Source organism: Protopterus annectens, chromosome 4.part1 (genome assembly GCF_019279795.1).
Source record: "Protopterus annectens isolate FY-2018-M chromosome 4.part1, PAN1.0, whole genome shotgun sequence".
Classification (NCBI taxonomy): Eukaryota; Metazoa; Chordata; order Ceratodontiformes; family Protopteridae; genus Protopterus; species Protopterus annectens.
Window position 1 is genome coordinate 677,891,064 of NC_056734.1, and position 24,379 is coordinate 677,915,442.

General features: G+C 40.2%; 1 protein-coding gene across 1 annotated transcript in view; it reads left to right on the plus strand.

Moving 5' to 3' along the window:
- SLCO2A1 (solute carrier organic anion transporter family member 2A1) overlaps positions 1-24,379 on the plus strand; it is a 212,464-nt gene that overhangs the window by 185,933 nt on the left and 2,152 nt on the right. Inside the window, exons 13-14 of the mRNA XM_044070455.1 lie at positions 1,443-1,507; positions 5,338-5,458. Coding sequence (XP_043926390.1) covers positions 1,443-1,507; positions 5,338-5,458 — 186 coding nt within the window. The remainder of the gene's footprint in view (positions 1-1,442; positions 1,508-5,337; positions 5,459-24,379) is intronic.

Below are 24,379 nucleotides of genomic sequence, written 5' to 3' on the forward strand. Positions count from 1 at the left end.
ACATGGCTTACTGAATATATTGTTCCAGAATATAATGAGTTTTCATATAATGTTACTACTGTTAAACACTTCTTTTAATGATATTTAGAAAGTTAAATGGCAAAAACAGTGCATGAGAATTGTTAAGGTTAAGCATTATATAGTCAAAAATGCTTGTATATGTGGGCATCACTCTGGCATTATTTTTCAGATTTAACTCAGATTTAGATATTGTGCACAGGTATTTTCTTATAATTTTAATTAACTCTTTATTAGAACTAACTAGTTCTAACTCAGTTCCATGGTGCAGAAGGATAAAGTCTTGACTGTGATGGACATGAGCCAAAACTGACCGGCTAGGGTAATGAGTGAGAATGACTGACTGAGTGGTGATGATGATCTGTGATCTGTAGAGGTCTGGAGATAGAAGTGAGCTTTTACCTAGAATCAAAATGGATTGTTTTTGTTTTAGAGAAGTTCAGCAATAATTGGTTCTCATTGACCTATTGATTCTGGGCACGGAAGCCAGCCTGAAGTTCGAGTTCAAAAGAGGAGAGAGAAGTGGTTGGAACAAAATAGGACCATGCCATCAGCATAATGCAGGAGATGAAGATGAGATAAGACAAAAGGAATTTTGTTAATTTAAATAGAAAAGATGTGAGGTGACAGAATAGACCATTGAAGGATGCTTTTTTTTCTGAAATGATTGCTCACATTCAGGTAAATATGACCTTAAGGTACCAAGATTTAGCCTTTGGAGGAAGGAGAGAGAAAATGCAAAGAGAAAGAGACATACTTTGACCTATACAAAAGTAAATGACCTCTTGACCTTCATTAAAAATCAAATTGTGAAGAGCATTTTTTTAAAAAAGGCCTCCTTCATGGATTATTGTACTTTACTGCTGCAACCATCAGGGGTTTGTTCTTGGACTCTTTTGCTTTGAAATACATGTCTTAGAAGGACAGACATATATGTGAATAGCCATCTTTATGTCCTAGAAGAACTTATAGACTCTTTCCACATTTCAAACTTAGGATTATGTGCTTCTGGTGAAAGGTATATTCATTCCATATAGTTGTTCCCATCTTAATGTACCGATAATTGTTTGGTACAGTTTTAATGGTTTTCCTACATATCACTGCAAAAAAATCAGTTTGTTGCGCAGCATTATTGTGAGCTGTTGTTCACAGGTTGTGCCAGTAGAGAGCACTGTTTACTAATGTGTGCAAGCATTCACACACTGTGCCATATGTTAGGTGGGTGGCCTATTAATTTGTTTCCTACTGTGGTGTACAGGATACCAACTGTCATTAAATTAATGTCATGAATGTCTGAAATGTTAATAGATAGAGTAGTGCTCAGTCTGATGACCATTTATTTTTTCACTTAACCCAGTGCTCTTAAACACAAAACAAAATCCATTGAAGTATCTTCATGTTTTCCTTATATCTCTTCAATACAGATCAGTGAGACACGATGAAAAATCTTTCGCTATAGGAGTCCAGTTTCTGCTGATGAGAGTTTTAGGTATGTATCTAGCAAACTACTTACAGATCCCCTTCCTTCTTTGCGATGTTGTGTTTTACGTTATGCAGGTGTGTGTGTGTGTGTGTGTGTGTGTGTGTGTGTGTGTGTGTGTGTGTGTGTGTGTGTGTATGTGTGTGTATGAATGGAAGAGGTAATATTATTGCTTGTCTCTGCTGCATCCAAATGATTTTTCATATCCCAGGTACACATCTTCTCAGTGCTGGGCAGTAAGAGAAATAATAGAAAAGCCAGTCCTGGAAAAAAACGCTACCCATGTTGCAATTAGCATCCATTAACATTTATTTCTATGGTACGACAGTGTGGGCAGAGCAGGTAGTGTGGGTGACCAGTACTGCAATAACTCTCTTCAGAGCTAAGCACTCAGAAAAGGATAAAAAGTAATGATTGTCTCATTGTCACACACTGAGCATGTCACTTAAGCACATGGTTAAAAATATCTAAGTATGCTAGAAACCCAAGATCTTATATTGGGTAGATAAAGCAGTTATTAAGATTAAATTAAAAACTCTGTATTTTCAGACTGCTGTTACTGATATTGTGTGACTAAAATTAAACAAATTATGTTTCTAATGTGTTATGGCACTGAAAAAGCATAAGCTCTTTTACAGTTATTATTATTATTATTATTAAGGATGAATCAGTCTATCACTAAAGCCATAGAAAAACTGGAAGAAAGTTATTTAGTGAAGTCTCATTGTATATAGTGAATACTGCCTTATTTTCAGGTTTCTTTGACTCCTATGTAGTTTGGCGTCATGTGATAATAAAATGTCCCATACTGAACATGGCAGTCTTGCATGCGTGTAAATTGAAATGTTACTCCATTACCACCCTCCTTTTGTTTAGGAGACTTGTAGGTGCTGTGAAGACAGATTACTAAGTCATAGTTCCTTCTGACCTATACTGTGGGTGGTGCAGTCCATATACAGAGTAAGACTTAAGAATACATTATATAAACTCTTATTTGTCTGGAGAAATATACATCAGGCATTGCTAAACTTATTTTTATCCAGGCATGTATAAAAAAGGCTGCAAGGATGGCTGTTTTTAACTCTTACAAAAAGTTACAGAGCATTTACTTTTTTATTGGGTGGGCACATGGACTGAAGCATTTAATTTGAATTCAGTTATGCATGGAACTACCTTGTTACTGATACATATTGATGTTGGTAGAAACAGGCAAGTAATTTTGATAGTACATGTGATAGAAATCTACATACTATGGTGGGGGGGCAGTAAGTTGTGCAAATGCTTCCATTTCCATTTTACAGAACCTGCATTTGTCTGTTTCTCCAACATATCCAATGGTCTTTGTAAACCAATTTGTATGTAGCCCACTATCCTGAGCCACTAATTTTTACCTATCATTAATCATCTTTTGGTTTAAATTCACCTTTCCTTAACCATTCCTGCTTCAGATCCTGATAGACATTTGGTTGTTCAAGGAGTATTCCATATTTGCAACTATATTTATGCATTTTCCACATTTCTTGCCTTCTTATCTGATCCTTCTCCTTTTTTTTTTTTTGGCACAATCAGTTGCTGCCTAATTTTTGTCTCCTTCTGCTTGGTTTCCATTCCCACTTGACACCAATTTGCTTCTGCTAAACTAAGCAGGGAAAAACCATGAGAAACAATACAAACTAGTTAAAAAAAACAAAAAACAGCCAGCGATGCCAAACAGTCCGTTTATTAGTGAGCGCTTTCGAAGGAGTCAGTGTCCCACCTTCTTCAGACCAGTCTGAAGAAGTTAGGGCACTGACTCCTTCAAAAGCGCTCACTAATAAACGGACTGTTTGGCATCGCTGGCTGTTTTTTTGTTTAAACTAAGCAGGGAAGTCATCTCAGATTTGCTCTCTTCATGTTTCAAAACTTTCACTGTGTTTGGGATTTGATGAGGTCAGCAGTTATGTATGCAGTCCCATGGTTGTAGATCTGTACATGTAGTCAATTTCAAGGAGACCCATACCTCTTTCAGAATGAGGAATATATAATTTTGGTATACACTGATTGTTATATATCATTTGATAAGTATGAAGCAATTTTCTTGTTTTCCTGTTCAACTGATCAGATACCTTTGAGAGCCAGTCAATCATCCCAAAACTATAAGTTAAAACAGGAAGAGGAAATTGGTTTATAGCGTGGACTTTGTTCCTAGATGTCAGGGCTGTTTAAAATATTAATTTTAGTCTTCTAAAATATTCCTTATTGAGTTTTGTTTGCATTTATTCATGTTTTATTGTCAATCCATCATCAATTCCCAAATATTTGTACACTCCCTCCTGCTCAAGCTCCATTATATCACATTCCTGTCCCAGACTGATATTTTCTTGGTGCTACAGCTTTCCTGCTTTAAATGCTGTGTTTACAAATCTATCAAGACCAAACGAGATTCTTATATCTCCTGAGAAAGTTTTGACCACTTCCTTTTGTGGTTTCAGCTACTCATCTGATGATTTATCCACAAAGAGAAGATGAGAAGTCTTTACATTTAGTTGTTTTCTTGGAGCCAAATTGTAGCCATGACCTAATCTGTTAAGTAGACAGCTTAATGGATTAAGAGAAGACAAAAGAGCAACAGTGACAGAGTCACCCTGGAATATACCCCTTTGAATTTTTATCCCTGAGATAATAATTTGTCCTTTATCATGGCTTAGCTGCAAAGTGGTTTGCCACTGTTTCATGGTCACAGTAATTTCATTGATCAGTGTAGGGTGTCTTTGTGGCTTCACTGAGTTTTTGGAAACTCAAAATTCATATAGTTGGTCACTGGTAATGTGGGTTTTCGTGGATCTGACATGTATGTGTATATATATATATATATATATATATATATATATATATATATATATTGGTGGCTGCGGTGGTGCAGCGGTTAGCATTGCCACCTCACAGCAAGAGGTTCTCTGGTGCAATCCTCGGCTGAGGTGCCTTCTGTGCAGAGTCTGCATGTCCTCCCTGTGGTCATGTGGGTTTCCTCCGGGTGCTCCGGTTTCCTCCCACATCACAAAGACATGCTGTAGGTGGACTGGACACTCTAAATTGGCCCTAGGTGTGAGTGTGTGCATGTGTGTGCCTTCTGTGGAAGCTTAGGTGCCGGGCTGGCAACTCAACACCATAAAACTCCACTGCCAACCATGAGCAGATGACCCCTAACTGGGAAAAGCTGAAAGAAGAAGATATAAATATATATATATATATATATATATATATATATATATATATATATGTGTGTGTGTGTGTGTGTGTGTGTGTGTAGCTCTTTCTCTCTCTCTCTCTCTCTATATATATAAATATATATATATATTTTTTTTAACTCATTTATAAAACAGCAACAAAATACAGTTTTATGATGAGGTTGGAAAATTTTACTTTCTTCAACATATATAATCTACAACTGCCTGTAGTAGTGCATCAGTCAGTTTTAAAACTCAAAAGCCGGACAGGTAGCACATTTGCTTTTGGTGTTGGAGGATCAGGAAACTGTGGGTTCTATTCCCAAACCAGGTAGGTGAATGAATTATTCCAAAAAGGAAAGATGAGTAAGAAAAAAAGAAAATCATCAGAAAGAAGGCTTATTCATTTCAATGGACTTATATTTCTCAGAGATTGGTGCATAAAGCTCTAAAGAACTGCTTCCATTTTAGAAGAAAACCTGCATAGTTTGCACAACTTTTCTTTTTCAAGATGGTGTAAAGCAGCTAACAAAAATGAGTGTTTAGATATTTAACACCTACTGTAGATTACGGAAAGAATAAGTGATTTGAAGAGTGATCATTGTGACTGCCTACTTTCCTGTTTGCCCACAGCTTGGTTGCCTGCTCCAGTCTTCATTGGCAAGGTCATTGACACTACATGCATCTACTGGAAGAAAAGCTGCACAAAACAGGGAGCCTGTGTTTATTATGACAACGACTTGTTTCGGAGCAGGTAAGGCATTCTACACTGACTGCTGTAGCTTCAGAAGTTCTTCTGGGAACAGGCTAATAAATATTACTTTGTATTGCAGTGGAAATACTTAACTGCACTAATCCAGTAATTCTAATGTGGTTCTGTCTCCTATACATAGGTGCTGGGTTTAATCAATGAAGTCAGTGGCCAGGTTTTTCTAATTTGGACTAGACTTTTCTGAGTTAATTGCAGGTGGCATCAGACTATGTGGCCATATGCCTACTTTCTTCATACAGAGAAGGATTTAGACATGAGGAAATGTGGGTAGTCTTACACAGCTTTCATACATGTACAAGGGGGATCATACATAGACATGCTGAAGATTATTCATGGAATCATGTATGGTACCATCTTTCATGGCACTGCATGCACATGGTGGTTGTTATACAGACTTTAGGATAAGGGTTAGCAGCCTTAGTATGAGAAGATGAAGGAAACAAATTAAAAAATAAAAACAAAGTAGCAGAAATTGGCTTGTACTGAAGGCAGACTGGAGCACTAACTAGTAATCATATGTGATCAACAGAATGTGAGAGTATGAGGCAATAAGGCAATGGAAATCTGTTCCATTTTCAGTATGGATCTATGAAGCAGTGGAAATCTGTTCCATTTTCAGTATGGATCTATGAAGCAGTGGAAATCTGTTCCATTTTCAGTATGGATCTATGAAGCAGTGGAAATCTGTTCCATTTTCAGTATGGATCTATGAAGCAGTGGAAATCTGTTCATTTCTTTAGTGGGATCTATGAAGCAGTGGAAATCTCCATTTTCAGTATGGATCTATGAAGCAGTGGAAATCTGTTCCATTTTCAGTATGGATCTATGAAGCAGTGGAAATCTGTTCCATTTTCAGTATGGATCTATGAAGCAGTGGAAATCTGTTCCATTTTCAGTACGGGTCTATGAAGCAGTGGAAATCTGTTCTAATTTCCTTCCATTATGTAACTGGGGCTTTATTAAAAATTATCAGTGCAATTAAAATGCATTATTGTAATAAATAAATGCATTTCAGACCAGCAACATTATAACGTAACTGGTACACTTCATAATGGCATGCATGGTACATGCCCAGAGGAACTGAAATGCAAGTCAAAAGGGCAAGAACCGTGTAGCATCCAGAAAACTACATGGTGACATCAGTGTCATGTCTATCCCTCAAAAATTGTTTCTGATAGTGTGCTGATGTAGTTTTGTACATTTCATTTATTTTAAAGCTTAAGTGATTTAGCTGACAGAAAGACTTATTTTTTTCTCTGTTTTAACAGACAATAGCCCTGAGCTCCACAAACCTGAAACATATTTTTTTTCTGTATTGCAACATACCTTAGCTCATATGATCCATGAAACTGGAACATAAATCTTAGGCATTAAAAGGTACATAATCTGTTCACTGTTGTTGCTACTTGCCTGCTATCCTCCAGAGACATGAGCATTTTATCTGCTTTACTATGTAATACCAAACCTTGCAAGAGTTATAAATCTACAGTGATACAATTTAATGCACTCTTACAGCTCTTGTATAAGTATCTTCCACCAATTTTTCCCATACTTATTTTAAGGAAGCATGTATAGAACTATATCACTGCTATTATGCAGTTTATCCAAAAGGATGTGGCGGTGTTTCTATGTGTTAACTTTACATTTACTACAGAAAATCACCTTTCTTGATGGAACTCTACAGTAAAGTATGTAATAGTTCATTAGGTGCAATTCCAGAGATTGCATGTTAAAAACTTTAGACTGAATGTATTATTAAAAAAAATACCCAGGTTAAATTCATGATTATCAATGACAGTTAATAATAATAGACAATTGTTCAACATTACCCTCCTGGGGTCTTTTCATTAAGCCTGTTGTGTCATTGCACACTTGACTCCAAGATGTGATTTTATAAAGCTTCTGTAATATTATCTTTGTTGGGTAAATTGTCCAATGACAGTTATATTCTTCATGAGACAGGGGTCTAAGAGAGAGAGTATATGAACCTCCCTGGTTTAATATGTCTGAAATGACATATTGCCATTTGTTGAAAATCCCGTAGCAAATAATGAGCAAATTAACAAGTTTGCTTGTCTGCTAGCAATTATCCGTGTGCTAACGTATGCCTCTAATTAAGGTTTTAAAAGTGCAGAGAGCAAGTATAAGTGATGGGTGGGTTGAAATGTTTTCTTTGGCAACTTATGAGATGATAAGGGAGGTGTAAATGGACATTTTCTTTTTTTCAGAATAAAATAAAAGAACACTTTTTTATTTCAATGTCAAGCAGTTGATAATGGGGAAATTGGGGATATTGGCCAATGCTATTCACAGACCGCCAGTAAAGCAGAATTTAGCATCTATCCCAGTGTAATTGTAAAATAGACTTGTCAATCTATTGTTATTAACTGTCGTATTTCTGACTTGTGCTTTTATTCTGTTTAAATCGTGGACAATTACAATGCAAATAGCAATACCACAACGCTCTTCTACATGTGGGGAATGGGAGCGGCGGTTTCATACAGACCAAAAAAGAGCTAAATTGCATGTAGCTACTTGAGTGTTTAACTGAAAACTTTGGTTGTATTAGCAGACTTTGCAACATTAAGATAATACAACTTTTTTGTTATAATCTTTTTTAGAAAAAATAATATACGTGGTGTAACAGTACAGGGAACAGGCTGTTCATTCCAGAATGAATTGTGTACATATAAGACCACCTGCAATTGTGTAGGGGTCTTCTTTCTTCTCTTGTTTCTTACAAGTATGAAGCCCTCAGATGTACATGTAAGGTCATTTGACAAATAGTTTTACGTGTTCATTTGTTAGTAGACATAAAGAGATGATATTAAAATTACATTTAACTCTAGTTAAAAAATAAATAAATTAACAGTTGTCAACAACAAAATGAAGGAAAGAGGAAACTGTTTTCCTCCATTGGAAATTTAAAAATAACATATATCTGTATAGTAGTTAGAATAAATGAAAGTTGTGTACTTACCATAACAATAGATCTGTGTTGTCTGATTTTTGTCTTGTTCAACATTTAGGTTGTTGGATCTGACCAGCTCTGGCCTTGACACCATTTTTGAAGCTTGCAGATGCAGGACTGTGATTCCTCTCCTACCCATAATTCCCTCCAGTCCACCTTAGTATCTCAGATCAAGTTTGCCCTACACATCTATATGTACTTATGTATACCTGTATCTATATCTGTACATGTTTGTGTGTGTGTGTGTGTGTGTGTGTGTGTGTGTGTGTGTGTGTGTGTGTGTGTGTGTGTCTGTGTGTGTGTGTGTGTGTGTGTCTGTGTGTGTGTACAAATACCTACATAAATAACCTGTAAGATTATAGTACTTATAAAATAGGAGACCATTAGAACTGATGGTGCAAGGGAAATTATTCCAAAAGGGGACTGAAACAGACAGGGTCTCAAGTGTGGTCCATCCATACTGCAGAAGTTGTCAAAGAAAATTTGAAAGAAGGAAGGAGAGAGGAATGTTGAACCAGTCAAAAGTCAGACAACACTGATCTATCATTATGTAAGTATATAACTTTCATACATGATGTTGTCTACTTTCATCCACTTCAACATTTGGGACAGATTCCCAAGCTGTTTATTACCCCACTGCTATTAAGGAAGGGTATTTCTGAGGATGGTGGAACCAAAGGAAGAACATGACCTAGACTGTACATCCAGGTTACAATGAGACACAATGGTATGATCCGTTGACCAAGATGCTGCTGCACAAATGTCATCAATAGAAATCCTACTCATAAAGCCTGTAAAGATGGCCACTGCACTTTTGGAATGAGCTTTAGGGTTTGTTTATAAGGCTAAACCTATTTTAGTATATAAGAATAAAATGTACTCTGATAACCATCTTAGAAGAGTAACTTTAGAGACCCCTTTACCTAGTTTTACATTAGAAAAGGCTATGAATAGTTGGTCAGACTTTCTGAAATCTTTTGTTCTATGAAGACAGAATCTGAGCAGGCGATGAATGTCTAACATGTATAAAACATATTCTCCTTTATTTGGAAATCTGTGGAACAACACTGGTAGGTCAATAGATTGATTCAGATTTGCTTCAGATGTCACCTTAGGGGGGAAAGATGAGTTAGTTCTTAAGAACACTATATTTATGCTTTATGTAAAATCAAATAAGGAGGTTTACAAGAAAGATCTTGTAGCTCTGAAATCAGTCTGGTTGAAGTAACTGCAACCAGAAGAAATTGTCTTCCATGAAAGAAATTTCAGATCCACTGAAGTTGCTGTTTCAAGGGGAGGGGGTTAAGTCAAGGCTTGAGTAGGATAGTAGTATCCCAAGGAGGCAACAGGTCCCTACTTGTTGGCCTTAAAAAGAATGTTCCTTTAAGAAATGCTTTTGAAATCTTCAGGGAAGCAATAGTGATATCATTTTGTCCTATGTGAAAATTAAAAATACCAGCCATTTGCACTTTGACAGTCAAAAAAACTAGAACCACTGTGGAAGAGTTCTGAAAAAAAATCCAAAATAGAGGGAAGACATGCTGAGAAAGGATCTATGCTTTTTGATAAGGCCCAAATAGAAAACCTCTTCCACTTACTGTGGTAGAGCTTTCTGGTGGATTGTTTCTGAGAGGCTGAAATAATGATAATGACCGACGCAGATAGCCTGGCATCTCTGGCTGTGGTGAAAACTGTAGGAACCAATCAGTAAATTTCATAGACTTCTGTTCCAAAGAAGACATTCCAGATGAGTGACTCAAAAAATTTGGATACTGAGCCAACACCCATGGAGGTTGTACTAGATGAGGCCACAGGAACATGAACCAGACTTGCCAAAGCCAAAAGGAAGTAGCAAGGATGACTGTGGTCTTGCATATTCTTGCTTTCTGAATAAATATGGTTATTAGGGGAATAGGAAGAAAGGCATATAGGGGACCTGTGGGCCGACTGTGGACTATAGCATCTCTCAATGACTGTCCCTGTGAAGGGATAAGGGCAAAGTAATTGCTGTATTTTTTGTTTAGGTATGATGCAAAGAGGTTGCAGTAAGGTTGGCCTAAGCTTTTGGTCCAAAAAGTATGGAACCGTCATATGGGGCCTTAACAAAGAACATCTTGAGGCCTTCTGTGAAAGTGAAAAGGCCCATCCAGGCATGCCATCACATCTTGATGCCAGTATCTACTGCCATAGCTCTGCCATCAACTGCAGTGGATAGCAAATGCATGGAAACATTTGTTGTAGACTGAAGAGCAGATGGCTAGGAGTCATAGTGTTTTCAACATCTGCAGGCAGGTTACACAAGAGTGACTTGGATGGTCAAGTCCAGCTGGAAATGTGCAATGTGGGCTAAATAGTTCAGTTCTCTGAGTGAGGGCAAACATTACTGAAGTGCATGTCCATTTTTCAAACCTGTCCAACGCCCCATATTCTCTATTAGAGGGATGGACTGAGAAGCTTTTTACAGACAGTTCCTTCTTTGTGGCCACTGCTATGACCATGGCATCTACTGGTGGACCTTTGCTCCAATGTTTCCTTTTCTTGGGGACTGCCAAAATCCTATCTGGATTTTTCAGAATTGTTTCCACCAAGTCAGCATCCATCCATGCCTGCTGAGCTATATGGTCTTTAAGAGGATCAAAAGGCAGTACTACCCAGGATGCAGATGAGCTGGTACCAAAGACTTCAAGGAATACAGACTTGTCCAGTGAAGAATCATTGGTGGACCAACCCCCTCTTTGCTTCATCAACTCAAGGATTTCACTAAAGGTGACATATTGCAGGGGGGATGCAGGGGAGCTCTCACCTTCATCCAAATCCGTATATTTGTGGATGAGTCCATCTACTTCAGTTTGCTCATCCATTTTCTATGACCTTCTGTTGTGGGATGATTGGGAGGATCCAAATCAGACTTGATACTCACATAGTAAGTGGCCTCAAAGCTTATTGGTACCAACTGTCCCTGTAGACGAGAGTGAGTGGAAGGAGAAGCAGTACTCCCTTGAAGTTGGGATCGAGCCAAGCTGGAGGATAGCAACTTTCCCTTTGGTTCAGACAAAACTGTTTCAAAGGCAGAGGCCACAATAGGTACTGAAGGAAGTCTTTTGCCATCTAAGGGAGTAGAAGCAAGCTTCTCAGCCTCAATGTGCCTCAACTCTGAGACTGACCTCAGACCTGAGCTCTATAGAGTGCTGAGGCTTTAAGGGGTAGGGATGGCTCAGAGAGCCTATGAGTCAACCCATGATGTTCTTCATGTTTCACTGTTGCAGTCATCACACTTGGCTTATCTGCCTGCAGGTAGCCCTCATTCGGCCTGAATACCAGATTCTTAGTATTTCTGCGATGGTTGCTGTCACTTCAGGACTGATGTCAGGTCATTAGGGGTATAAAAACAAGCAGCCAATGCCATTACATCAGTCTTTCTTGCCAAGGAGCCCGAAGCAGAAGCAGTTGCACGAGTGCCGGTTGGCCGCTACCTGGGTTTCATTTCCGAATTGAATTATCCTGAAGTCTTCTAAAGCTAAGTACCCCATTGGGGATCCTTTTTTCTTGTTCTAACTGATGTCAGAAAAAGTTAACAATTGTCTCGCCTGTGGAAAGCAAATACCACACCGAGATTTTCATTCTTATTGCGTCACCTGTTTAAGCCCAGACGACAACGTACCTTGCTGTCAGTTTTGTGCTTTGTTCAATGCCTGAATTATTCATCGTTGGGGCCTTATTGTAGCTAAATACTTTCGCTCTCTATCTCCATATTCCGAAATGGCTTCAGTAAGCCATCCATCTACTGATCTTCCAAACAAATGTAAGGATAAAGATAGAGATAGACCGTACAGGACCAAAACTGCCGATGACGCTTTCGTTAAGCTAGTCACCAGTTTGCTGGTACTCAGTAAGGTGCGTTTGCAGCCCCTGATGGCTGCTTTGATTGTTTTGCAGGCCGCTACCAAGACTCGTTCGGAGTCTGGTATGCTGAAAGACTCTTTCTTGGGTATGGAACCTGCGGATGTCTCTACCTTTGATGGGTCCAGAGCCGCTGTACAGACACCGGCTTCCGAGGAAGTTCTTTGCATTACCGATATTCGACACAAACCAGTGACTTATTTCACGTCTCCAGTTCTAACTAAAGCTACCAAGTTTGTAAGGCCAAGAGTATGAGCTACACCTAAAAAACCGACGACCCAAACTTAGGCACCTGCTTCCTTGCCGGAATCTCAAATGCTTAAAATGGCAGAAGACCTGATCATGCTGATTAGGGGAAGCCAGCCTTCCTCTGCTAAGAGAAAAAGAGACCTGTCCCCATCAGCTTTAACTGACCAAGAGTCCAACAACTCTGAGGTTTCTGAATATGAAGACATGCCTTTATCTGCTTATCAGGATGCAGATGCAGAAGCAGAGAAATCCATTCCTTCTGCTTCCCCTCCAGAGGATTTTTTCTTCTGGTGAAACCCTACATACTTTGAGAGAGCATTTCCACTGGGAATGCCAGGATTATCCTCAGTCCAAAAAGAGACTCAGGGAGTTGTTAGATTTTCCCCAGCATAGACCCTTAGCTATCCCTCCTGTTCTGGATGTTGTGGATGATGTCTTTATGGAATCCAGTCTAACTCCTGATACTTTACCCCCTGCTCCAAGGAAACCAAACAGGTATTACAGAGGCCCTGAATCTCAAATGTCTTTTCAAAAATCCTACAGCTGACCCAGAGGTCATCTCCCAAGAGCCTGAAGACATAAAAGCAACTACAGCTAAGAATCCCACCCCTTCGGACAGGGATTCCCGAGCTTTAGACAGATGGGGTAAAAAAGTATGCACTTCTGCAACTCTCGCCATCAGGGCATTGAATTGCCAGTTCCACATGCTGAAATACCAGCAACATATTATGGAACTTATTAAGCAAGAATGATCTACCTTTCCTAACTGTGCAGAAAATAAAAGAATTACAGGAGCTTATGCATTTTGCAAGTCAAGTCAGCAAGCATACCTTGCAATGTGGGTTTGATGCCCTAGAAACATCTTGCAGGGCAGTAGTCACAGGTTCTGTACTTAGAAGGCATGCTTGGCTTAAGGAGAAGACTTTGCCAGAACATGTCAAATCTAAATTACTGGCTGCTCCTTTGAACAAGGACAATCTGTTTAGCACCAAAGCAGAAGAGGTTCTAAAAAAGATGGAAGAAAAGGCTAAGTCTATGCAGACAGTCAAAGATTTTTTGCAAGTGCAGCCTCCAGGATTCAGTAAGCACTGCCCTTCAAAACATTGGTCCTTTCCAGCCCCCTCAAGGCCATCTCAAACTAGACCCAGGGGAAACAGACCCCCCAGATTACAGTCTCAGAGTATGCAGAGATCTAAGCAATGGAGTTCCTCCACTTCTAAAACAAGAAGTGCTAAGTCACTCCCTTACAGAAAGAATTCAGAATGACTTCTCAACTCCACTCCTCACCTCTGCCCAATTGCTCATGCACCTAGGAGGAAAACTTGCCCACCATGCAAAAAACTGGACCTCCATCACCAAAGACCGATGGGTCCTCAACACAGTATCCCAGGGGTGCAAATTTTATTTCCACATGCTGCCAATCCCAAAAGGGTTCCTAGACCTTCCTCCAAACCAGTGGCCAGAGGCACAAAACCAAGTTCAATCCCTGCTCTCCATAAGGGCAATTCAGCCTGTTCCTGCAGAACAGATAGGTCAAGGGTTTTCTTCCAGACTTTTCCTGGTACCCAGAAAAGAGGGCACCTGGTGCCCAATCTTAGATCTTTCAGTTCTAAACACCTTCCTGGTGATACCAAAATTCAAAATGCTCACGCTTCAGCAGCTTCTCCCTATGCTGTCCAAAGATGCCTGGTTAGCCACCCTAGACCTAAAGGAAGCCTATCTGCAAATCCCTATCAGAGCCCCATGCAGGAAATATCTATGTTTCAGGGCATGATCTATGTATTATCAGTTCTCTGCACTTCCCTTTGGCTTATCCACTGCTCCTAGAATCTTCACAAAATGCCTGACTCCAGCCATTGCTTATTGCAGACAGAGAAAGATTCAAATATACCCTTACTTGGACAATTGCCTGATTCAGGCAGACAGCCAGGAAAAGCTGTTGCAGCACCTGACATTTTTAAAGGACCTTCTAACCTCCCTGGGGTACACTATCAATGAAAAGAAATCAAAACTAGTCCCCAGTCAAAAGACTGTATTCCTGGGAGCAAGCTTTGACACAGCATCCCAGATGGCATTCCTTACTCCAGAAAAACAAGCCTATCTAACAGGCTACTTTGCTTAAATGGTCACCAGAACTCAGCTATCTGCAAGGAAAATCCTGCAGGCTCTAGGGTTCATGGCCTCTTGCATTCTACTAATTCCATATGCTAGACTGCAGATGAGGAAACTTCAGTGGTACATAAAAAGTCTTTGGTGCCAACATTCTCAGGACCTGGAAACCGTCATACCTATCATACCTTATCTAAGGACATAGTTTCTTTGATGGGCAGCAGAATGCAACCACAGCAAGGGACTTCCCTTTACTCAATCCCATGCCATCCAGACCCTAACCACAGACACATCAGACTATGCCTGGGGTCACATCTGGACAACAGCTGCATTCAGGGCCACTGGAGCCCAAGCCAAATTTATCTGCACATCAACCAAAAAGAGATGCCAGCTGTTCAGCATGCTTTGACAGCTTTCATATCCCTACTCTCACCAGGGCCCTGCTAATAAAAACCGACAATACCACAGTGATGTGGTACATACACAAGCAGGGAGGAAACCACCCTTACCCACTCTGCAGGCTAGCCATGACCCTGTGGAACACGGCTTTGGTCATGCATATTCATCTGCAAGCTTAATTCCTGCCAGGCAAACAAAACTCTCTGGCAAACGTCTTAAGCAGAAATCTCCTAGACCCACACGAGTGGCAATTAGACCTCAACACCTTTAGCCTTCTAACCCAGAAATGGGGGACCCCAATGGTGGACCTATTTGCCTCCCTCTACAATTACCAGCACAGCAAATTCTGCACCAGGACTCCTCACAGCAGGGCCTGGAAAGTGGATGACTTATCCTTCCAGTGAGCAAACCTCTCAATCTATGCATTCCCCCTCTGCCTCTTCTTACAAGAGTATTACTCAAGATAAGACAGGAAAGACCAAGGGCAATCCTGATTGCCCCAGACTGGCCACACCAGCATTGGTACCCACTACTGCGCAGGATGTCACTGGTGCCACCATGGCACCTACCCCAGATCCTTACCCCCCTCACTCAGCAGGAGGGACAGATCTTGCATCCGCAACTGCAAACCTTGAACCTTGCAGCCTGGCTAATTCCTTGAATTCTCCTCCAGTGGCCATCCTAAGAAAGCAGGTGCTGGACATCATTCCTGAAGTCAGAAGACCAAGTAGAAGGAAATCCTATGCTGATAAGTGGAAAAGGTATTGTTCCTGGATCCACTCTAAAGGAGCAGACACAGCACTGCCCTCCTTACCTCTCATCCTGGATTACCTAGCAGACCTACTCCACAGAGGCCTATCCTTCTCTTCCATTAAGATCCATGCCTCTGCCATCTCTGCTCATTACTTCACTGAGTCACCTCTCTTCTTTCACCCTCTCATCAAACAGTTCCTAAGAGGGGCTAACAATTTAAGGCCACCAAGGAGAGCCCCCACCCCTGCTTGGGACCTTAACTTTGTGCTGGAAAAGCTCATGCTACCCCCATTTGAGCCTGCAGCGTCAGCAGAGTTAACATTCCTCTCTTGGAAAACAGCCTTGCTTCTGGCCATCACTTCTGCTAGAGGAGTGTCTGAGCTACAAACACTTATGGCTGTGGAACCCTTCATTATTTTTCATGCTGACAGGGTCTCCCTCAGGACTAACCCTACTTTTATGCCTAAAGTAGTGTCCAGTGTGGCTCTCAACCAATCTATCCATTTGCCGACCTTTTTCCCTAATCCTCAAAATAAAGGGGAAAGGATCCTGCACTCTCTAGACATGCACAGACAGTTTAGATTCTACCTTGATAGGACTAAGCCTTGACAAGTTACTAGTCAGCTTTGCCCCGGGGCAGAGGGCAAGGCCATATCAGAACAAACCATCTCTAAATGTATAGCACACTGTATCCATTTCTGTTACAAACACCATAGGAAACCACCCCCTCTAGGGGTCAGAACTTCAACCTCTACAGCATTCCTCAGGGGAGTCCCTACCAGGGACATTCTGGAAGCTACTACCTGGAGTTCTGTTCACACCTTCACCAACCATTACCACCTGCCTATCATTTCCAAATCCAGGGCGGGTTTTGCAACAGCAGTCCTGCAGGGCATACTAGCCAGCCCCAACTCTTCTTGACTGCCTCCACCCATTCTTCAGCTTTGGGAATCAGCCCAAGTGTGATGACTGCTACAGTGAAACACAAAGAACATAGTACAGTTGTGTACACTTACCATAAATGTAGATGTTTGAGTGTATTCACTGTTGCAGTCCTGGTTTTCCACCCTCCAGCCCCCTTCTCTCTCGCTCTGTCTGTCTCTCTCCTTCTCTATCTCTATTACTCACCCCTTACAGGGTTATTGGTATTTACTTTTTACTGGTGGTGTTTTTTCCACCATAACTTAGCTCCCTATTTGGGGGGCCCCTGACATTTGGGGCAAGAAAAACTGATGTAATGGCATCAGCTGCCTGTTTTTATACCCCTGACGACCTGACATCAGTCCTGGAGTGACGGCAACCAATGCAGAAATACTAATTCTCTGGTATTCAGACCAACTGAGGGCTACCTGCAGGCAGATAACCCAAGTGTGATGACTGCAACAGTGAATACACTTGAACATCTACATTTACGGTAAGTGTACACAACTGTACTTTCCTGAGCCCCAGAATCAATGTTTCAGCTCAGAGGCTCATCTCAAACTGAGTCTCTAAGTTGAGAGAGTTAGGGATGCCACCAGAGTCAAAGTTGCTTGGACTGTTGGCTCCAGCAAAGACATACTAGAGGGTAGGCCAGTACCGGATATAACATGGGAGAGGTTGTTGGGCTCATACCCAGTGCATTCAAAGTGGACAGCAGTGAGAGAATTCCCATGCTGAATCTGCATTCTCAAAAACTTCCTAATCAAGCTGTCAATCTCATATTCAGTAAGGCTTCTGGATAACCATGCAGACCTCGAGGATGGATGCCACAGAAGTTGGTCAGAAGAAGCTCTTCTCTTGCAATATAGGTGAATGCAGTCTAGAGCTTACATGTTCTGGGGATAAACAGAGCAAAGCTGAGGAACATTGGACTCCATGGCTTGGTGAATCCAACTTCTGAGGCATCTTCAGATCCAGATCCAAAAGACCCATTGGATCTGGGGGACCATTTTAGAGACTTATCAGATTATTTTCCTCAACTTGTTTGTTAGTTTTGTCTTTCTGCTTCTCCTTAAGTTTTGGCTTATCTATTTTCTTTGATGGAGACTTTGAAGGAACAGAAGTTGAAAGAAGAGCAGACCCTGTCTGAGGGGGAAGAAGACCTTTCAGGATAAGTTTCTCATTCCTAGTTTGGATGGCTCTAGAGCCAAAAGAGGTACAGGCCTCACAATCTACCCCCAAGTGGGCAGCACTCAAGTTATATACACACAAAGAGTGTGGGTCGTGTGGAGGAGCTTATACCCACAGGCTGTACACTCTTCAAACCCTTGGGTCATATCATTCATACTAGAAAACAAGCTACTAGCATAATAACTGCTGCAAGTACTACTACCAGAACTAATTCTTAGATTACAGACAGGAATATGAAGATTGAAAAATTTATGTTAAGGATACAACACACACACACCAAAGTTTCTGTTCTAGAATTGGGTAAGGGAGGCTCTACACACACACACACACACACACACACATATATATATATATATATATATATATATATACATTATATATATATATATATATATATATATATATATATATATATATATATATATATATATATATATATGTATAAACACACACACACACACACACACACACACATACACACACACACACATTAATATAAGAAATTCTTTAAGGATAGAAGACAATCTTATCGTTTGAAGAGGAACCCTCAGATACATGACTGAACACTTCAGGTGGTAAAAGAGATCTGAGATATTAAGTTGGAGTGAAAGGAATTATGGGTAGGGAGGAGTCAGAGCCCTGGATCTGTAAGCTTCAAAAATGGTGCTGAGGTCAGATATGGTCAGATCTGACGACTCAAAGGTTGAATTGGATGATGGTAGACAACACTAGGCCTCATAGTTAAAGGTTCATAAAGTCCAGTACAGTCTTTTTTATCTAGAAAAAGGCACAAAGGAGGTGTAGTAAAATGGGAATTGTGTTGATGCCATCTCTATATTTCAGAAATTGTTATATCCAATCAAAAAATAGTTTCCTTTCAAATATTAGCATTTCTGACATTTTCACGCATGAGTCCAGCAAAAAGGATTGTAATGAAGAATGTTTTTCAATTGCTCATCTCAAACTGCATATGAATATCACAACATCCAACCAATCTCTGCTGAAAAAAATATTTATAACTAAAGATGCTTTATAATTAGTATAACACAGCAAAATTACACTTGGACATTGTGCAGCAATGAAAATTAATTTTCTGACTACAGGGACCACATAAATTAAAACTGTAACTAAAAAGCCAAGTCGTTTTACTTGGTAGGGTTGTCATGCCATGTTTCGCTCTTAAGTTTCAGGCCTGTTTGAATGTTGTGTTTATTAAGGCCTCTGCCTGATTGAAGGCAAATTACTAGAACTCCCAGATGTTCAGCTTCATATGTACTGTACAGTGACAAACCTCTTGTCATCTTTAGCAGGCAGAACTAACCTCTGTATGAGGAAATAAATCTGACTGTCATCAAAAAGTAATTCTGAAACAGAAATAAAGAAAGAAACTAAAATGACTGCAGAGGTCAGCAGTAGGCAGTGCTGCTCATTATAGTATGTTTGGTTATTCTGACTCCTTGTATGTGAGAATAAAGAAGTGAAGTGAAACTAGAGGAACAGTCTGTCTCTTGATGAAATAATGTACTTAGCTCCCCTGCAGATGCTCAAGGTGGAATTGCTCGACTATCAATCGCACACAGGGAAAAAAAGACAAACAGTATAATTCCAAAACAGTGTTTTCCATAGCAAATCATTGCTGGTGCAGTTTCTAAGTGATTGCCGGCAATGCTTCACTTGTTTTGGGATGTTGCTCCCTTCTTTGAGTTGGTACAACCTTGGACTTGTTATATATAAGTTTGGAGGTATAGAGGGTTTATCCCCCATCCACATCGGGAGGAGTGATACAACTAAAAATGTTTTTTTTTTTTTTTTGTCTGTTTGGCATGTCAGCTTTCAGGAAGTTGAGTTTACACAATAGAAGCATTGTATTTGCCCTCTTCGCTGTCATTTTGTCACATGTTGAAAAAATACACAAAAATAGTGCAACAATGTTCTTGGCTTTTTAGTGGTCTCTGATATTTCATTTACAAACATGAAGTCTTGTACTTTACAGTCACTGGAACAGACATTGCTCCTTGGCTCACCTACCTTTTCATCTCTCAAAATAGATTGGTTAGGCTACTGAGTTTGCAGTGTAAACTATGAACTGCTTACTGTTTGTTTGATATGTCCAGCAACATACAGTCGATGCCATCAATGTCATTTATCATACATAGGCAAAGCTTACCCATATTGATTACAGGCTTTTGACCTGCCGAACTGGTGCTGCAGCTGTGTGCCCAGCTGTGATTATCAGTGATCTGATACAGTCCAGCAGCTATAAACGGGATGCTGGATCTGAATGGCACTGGCAGATACTGATGAGCACTGAGCAATCAACCTGCACTGTTTATCATAGTGTAAAGCATACAAACAAGTACCTGCACTGGAGGTGGACTATAGCAACATTAGGAAAGACAGACACAGACAGAAGTAGGAACAGAACACAGTATAGGTTGTGTCTGCTTTCTCTTTATGCTGCTTCCCTGTCTTTGTCCCTTTGTACCTCTCTCTCCCTCTTTCTCTTTCTGTGTCCTCGGGAGAGGTACTTTAAGCAGGAAACACCTTCAATTTAAGTGACTTACTAACAGCTACATAGAATGAAGGAATGAAATCCAAAAGTAGAGGACAGTGTTGGGCATCAAAGAACAATGGAAGAAGGTAAAACTTTTAAAAGCTGTGCCACACTTACAAACAAAAAGTAAGGCAAGTATCTAATAGCTTTTAAAGCCCTGCCATCATCAAGTGGACACTGTCTGTTTGTCTGCTGTCTGCTAGGTAGTGGAAAGTGTTTTGCTGGCTTTACAAAACTTAGAAAGCCTTTGCACTCCTGCATTTTTTTTCTGTAACTGGTAGTGCATAGAGCAGATAAGGATCCATGCAATACTAAGAATTATCAGCTTCCACTACGAATGGACAGATTTCTGCTTGCTGAGGATTGGAATCCGCATACTGCATTCCCTGAAAAAAATGTCCAAAAATACTTTGTAATTTAAATGTTTTTATATACTAGCTCCACAGCCACACCAACTCAAAGAAGGGGAGGGGCTGTTACCCCTGAAAAGAGTATCACTGCTAGCACAACTTGCTGCCAGTGATTTCCTGTGGAGAAACTGTGATCTTCACTGGGCTGAACTTCAGGCAAATTATGTGTGAGAGTTCAGTTTTGTCCACCCATAGATTACCAAAATTATGATCAGGTTTCTCTGATCATAACCCGTATTGTTTGTTCTTCACATGGATGCCTAAATTGACATAACAGACATTGTTTTTGAGTTGAATTTATTGGCATCCATGTCTTAAATGGATAATCCAGAGGATTAGAATTGGTTGTCTGATTGTAACCTGCTTATTATGTGTTCAAGACTTGGATGCCAAGAAATTCACCTCGAGAGCAAAGCTCGAGCATCCATGTCAAGAATACTTTATATGTATTTACAATCAGGAATCCAGTCATAACTCTTTGTACTGAATGTCGATTTATTTTCTCCATGTACTACATCTAACAAAAAAAATTTAAGACTTTTGGTCTTTCCCGGTTAGGGGGAGTCACCACAGCGGAACTCAGGTCCGCTTATGATTGGCAGTGGATTTTACGGTGCTGAGTTGCCAGCCCAATGCCCAGCCTTCAACAAAGGCATGCCCATTCACGCTCATACCTACCTGCATGTCTTTTAACGTCACTCGACCGCAGGGAGGACATGCAGACTCCACACAGAATGCGCTCCAGCCGAGAATCGAACGGGAGAACCTCTTGCTGTGAGGCGACAATGCTAACTGCTGCACCACAGCGGCTTTATAACAGAAAAAAATAAAAAATAAAAATGAACTAAGTGTTTTGCTGACTTTTAAAGCCAGTAAAGCACTTTACAGGTGCTATCAAACAGACAGCCAGATACGACACTGAAACACTTTGAAATCAAGTCAGGGGCAGATTGTAGAAACAGACAGCAGGCAGAAAAAAATTGTTTTGACTTCTGCCTCTGTTGTTTGCTTGTCGGCACTGTGAGTTCTTTGTGAGAGACTCAATCTTAACAGCATTTAGAGGGGTGCTTAACAATTGTTAAGGTCAGATCTCATGCTATTGAAGTGCTTAACTGTTTTTTTTTCCAATATTGGAGCATAATCACAGAGCTCTATGAACTACAAGTTGGTTATGACCAGATACACTCTCATAATCCTCTACGATTTGCATGCATAATCCCATAAACAGACAAGACAAATATTTCAGACCTTGGTTCATTACCACTGTTATCACTGCAAATGTAGCCATTTAATAATGCTACAAGAGAAAACATCAAAGGAAGCACCACTAACAGTCAGTCAGTTACACCATGTCAGGCAGTAAAATGTCTTGCTACATGTACTGCATGACATGCTAAGCCTAAATGGAAGAAAAGAAACAGAAAGAAATAAAAGTGACTTTTCTCATAATTCTTCCTGTTTCAGGGATTGTAGCAGGCTGGCGAACGGTGGTCCCTTCCAGTTTGACTGACTTTGAAGCCCACTATGCCATTTTATGAGCATAGAAGAAAAACATGAAAGGTAGATATAACAGCTATCTGCCTAATAATGATAACGTATGAGTACTGCTAGGCCAGATATCAGCATACTTCAGCAGCATGTATCCTTTTTTTACATGTTAGTAAGAGAGGTGCTGAAGCTTTGTAACTGCAGTCCCTTTGGAAAGGTTATACTAAAACCAAAATGCTATCTATTTTCTACCTTTGTACATTTGTCACAAGTGGTGTTATTGACTTGCAGTCACTATTCTGTTGGTTCACCACTGACTGACTGATACTAATTTAATCAGGATTAGTTAACTGAATGAAGCTTCATCAACTGTTTTGTAACTTTCTCTTTGGTTTTACATAGCCCCGACCCTATAGGCTTCAATCATTTGAGCAATTAAGCCTGCCACATCCTTTCTGCTGTTGCCATGGGATAGTCACTAATGGTTGAGGTGACATAAAGTACTGAGAGCTTTCTAACTATTTAATCACAATGACTACAATAGAGATCTTGTAAAGATTTGCAGGACTGGTCACCGATGTAACTTCTTTTTTACTGTTTATTGTTCAGTCCTGATCTATAACTGTTATTTGCATGGAGTTTGTATGTTTTCTCCATGCTTGTTTACTTCCAACTCCCCAAAATATGCTGACTGGTCATTCTAGACCATCCATATGCATTACATTTCCCTTTGCCCTTATAGCCCAATCTTTGCTAAAAATGTTCTGTGAAAGGCCCATAGCCGGCCTTAGGCATAGGTTCATCCGCCTAGGGCACCACTCTAGCAGAGATTCTTTTCCAGTAATCTGGATGGTGTAAGTAGACCAGGATGTGACCGCAGGGTGGTGTTGAGGGGGGGTTGCTGTGGAAACCTTTTGCCTAGGGCACCAGTTGACCAAAGGCCAGTTCTGGCAAAGACCAGTTCGCTTACTTGGTTCGCAAGTTGTTCTTAACTGTGCAGTCCAGAGCAGGTGAGTAAATTAAATATTTGACAGGGAGTACTATATAATACAGTTTATGTGACTTTCTTAGCTTCCACTGTTAAATAATAGTCAGACTACTGCTGCAGCTTCCTACTTGCTCACTCAGTTCACACTTCAGCAGAGTACTGAATTTACTTTCCCACATGGAAGCTTACTGTAATCTTGATAGTTGTGTTTTCAGATCTGAGAAAGGCTCACTAAGTAGGCTTAAAGGTCCAAACAATGAAACTAATCATGTAATGTGGGTATCTTTAGTTCTGCTTACCCTTTTTTGCACCTACCTCCCCACCCAAATTAGGTATCTATCTAGTTGACTTATCCTTAGGCAGACCAGACAGCAGAAATGAGATGCGCTACTTTTTATCACTTAGGTGGCCAAAGGTCAGAATCTGAATGCCTAATATCCAGTGGGCATGACATCTCTGGGACTGGTGCAAGATAGGCTGATGGTGATAAGGCATGCACCAGCCATACTGTAGCTAAATGAGGAACTAGCTAGTTAAATGTGCTACATTCCCTGCTCACTTCAGCATTACCACATTTATATATATATATATATATATATATATATATATATATATATATATATATATATCTGTAAAATTACTCAGTGTGACAACATTATATCAGCTGGCAGCTGTACATCTAATAAGCTAAAGGAATTTAAACATGTTTGTCTGCTGGTCTGCTGGCAAAGGAAATGCAGTTGAAGTTGTATTTTACTCTTTTCTGGATCCTGTTTGACACTTACAGTGGGCTTGTAACCAGATCATAAGCCTACATCACAGCACTTTTCAGAATATGTCTTTATCACTAGCTGTCAGTACTGTGTAAAAATGTATGCCATCTGAGACCATGCTGTGTTCTTAAATGCAGCAAAAATGGGAATTATAAGTAAGTTGGTGAGTGGCCCACTTCTGAGTGCCAGTTGTGTGC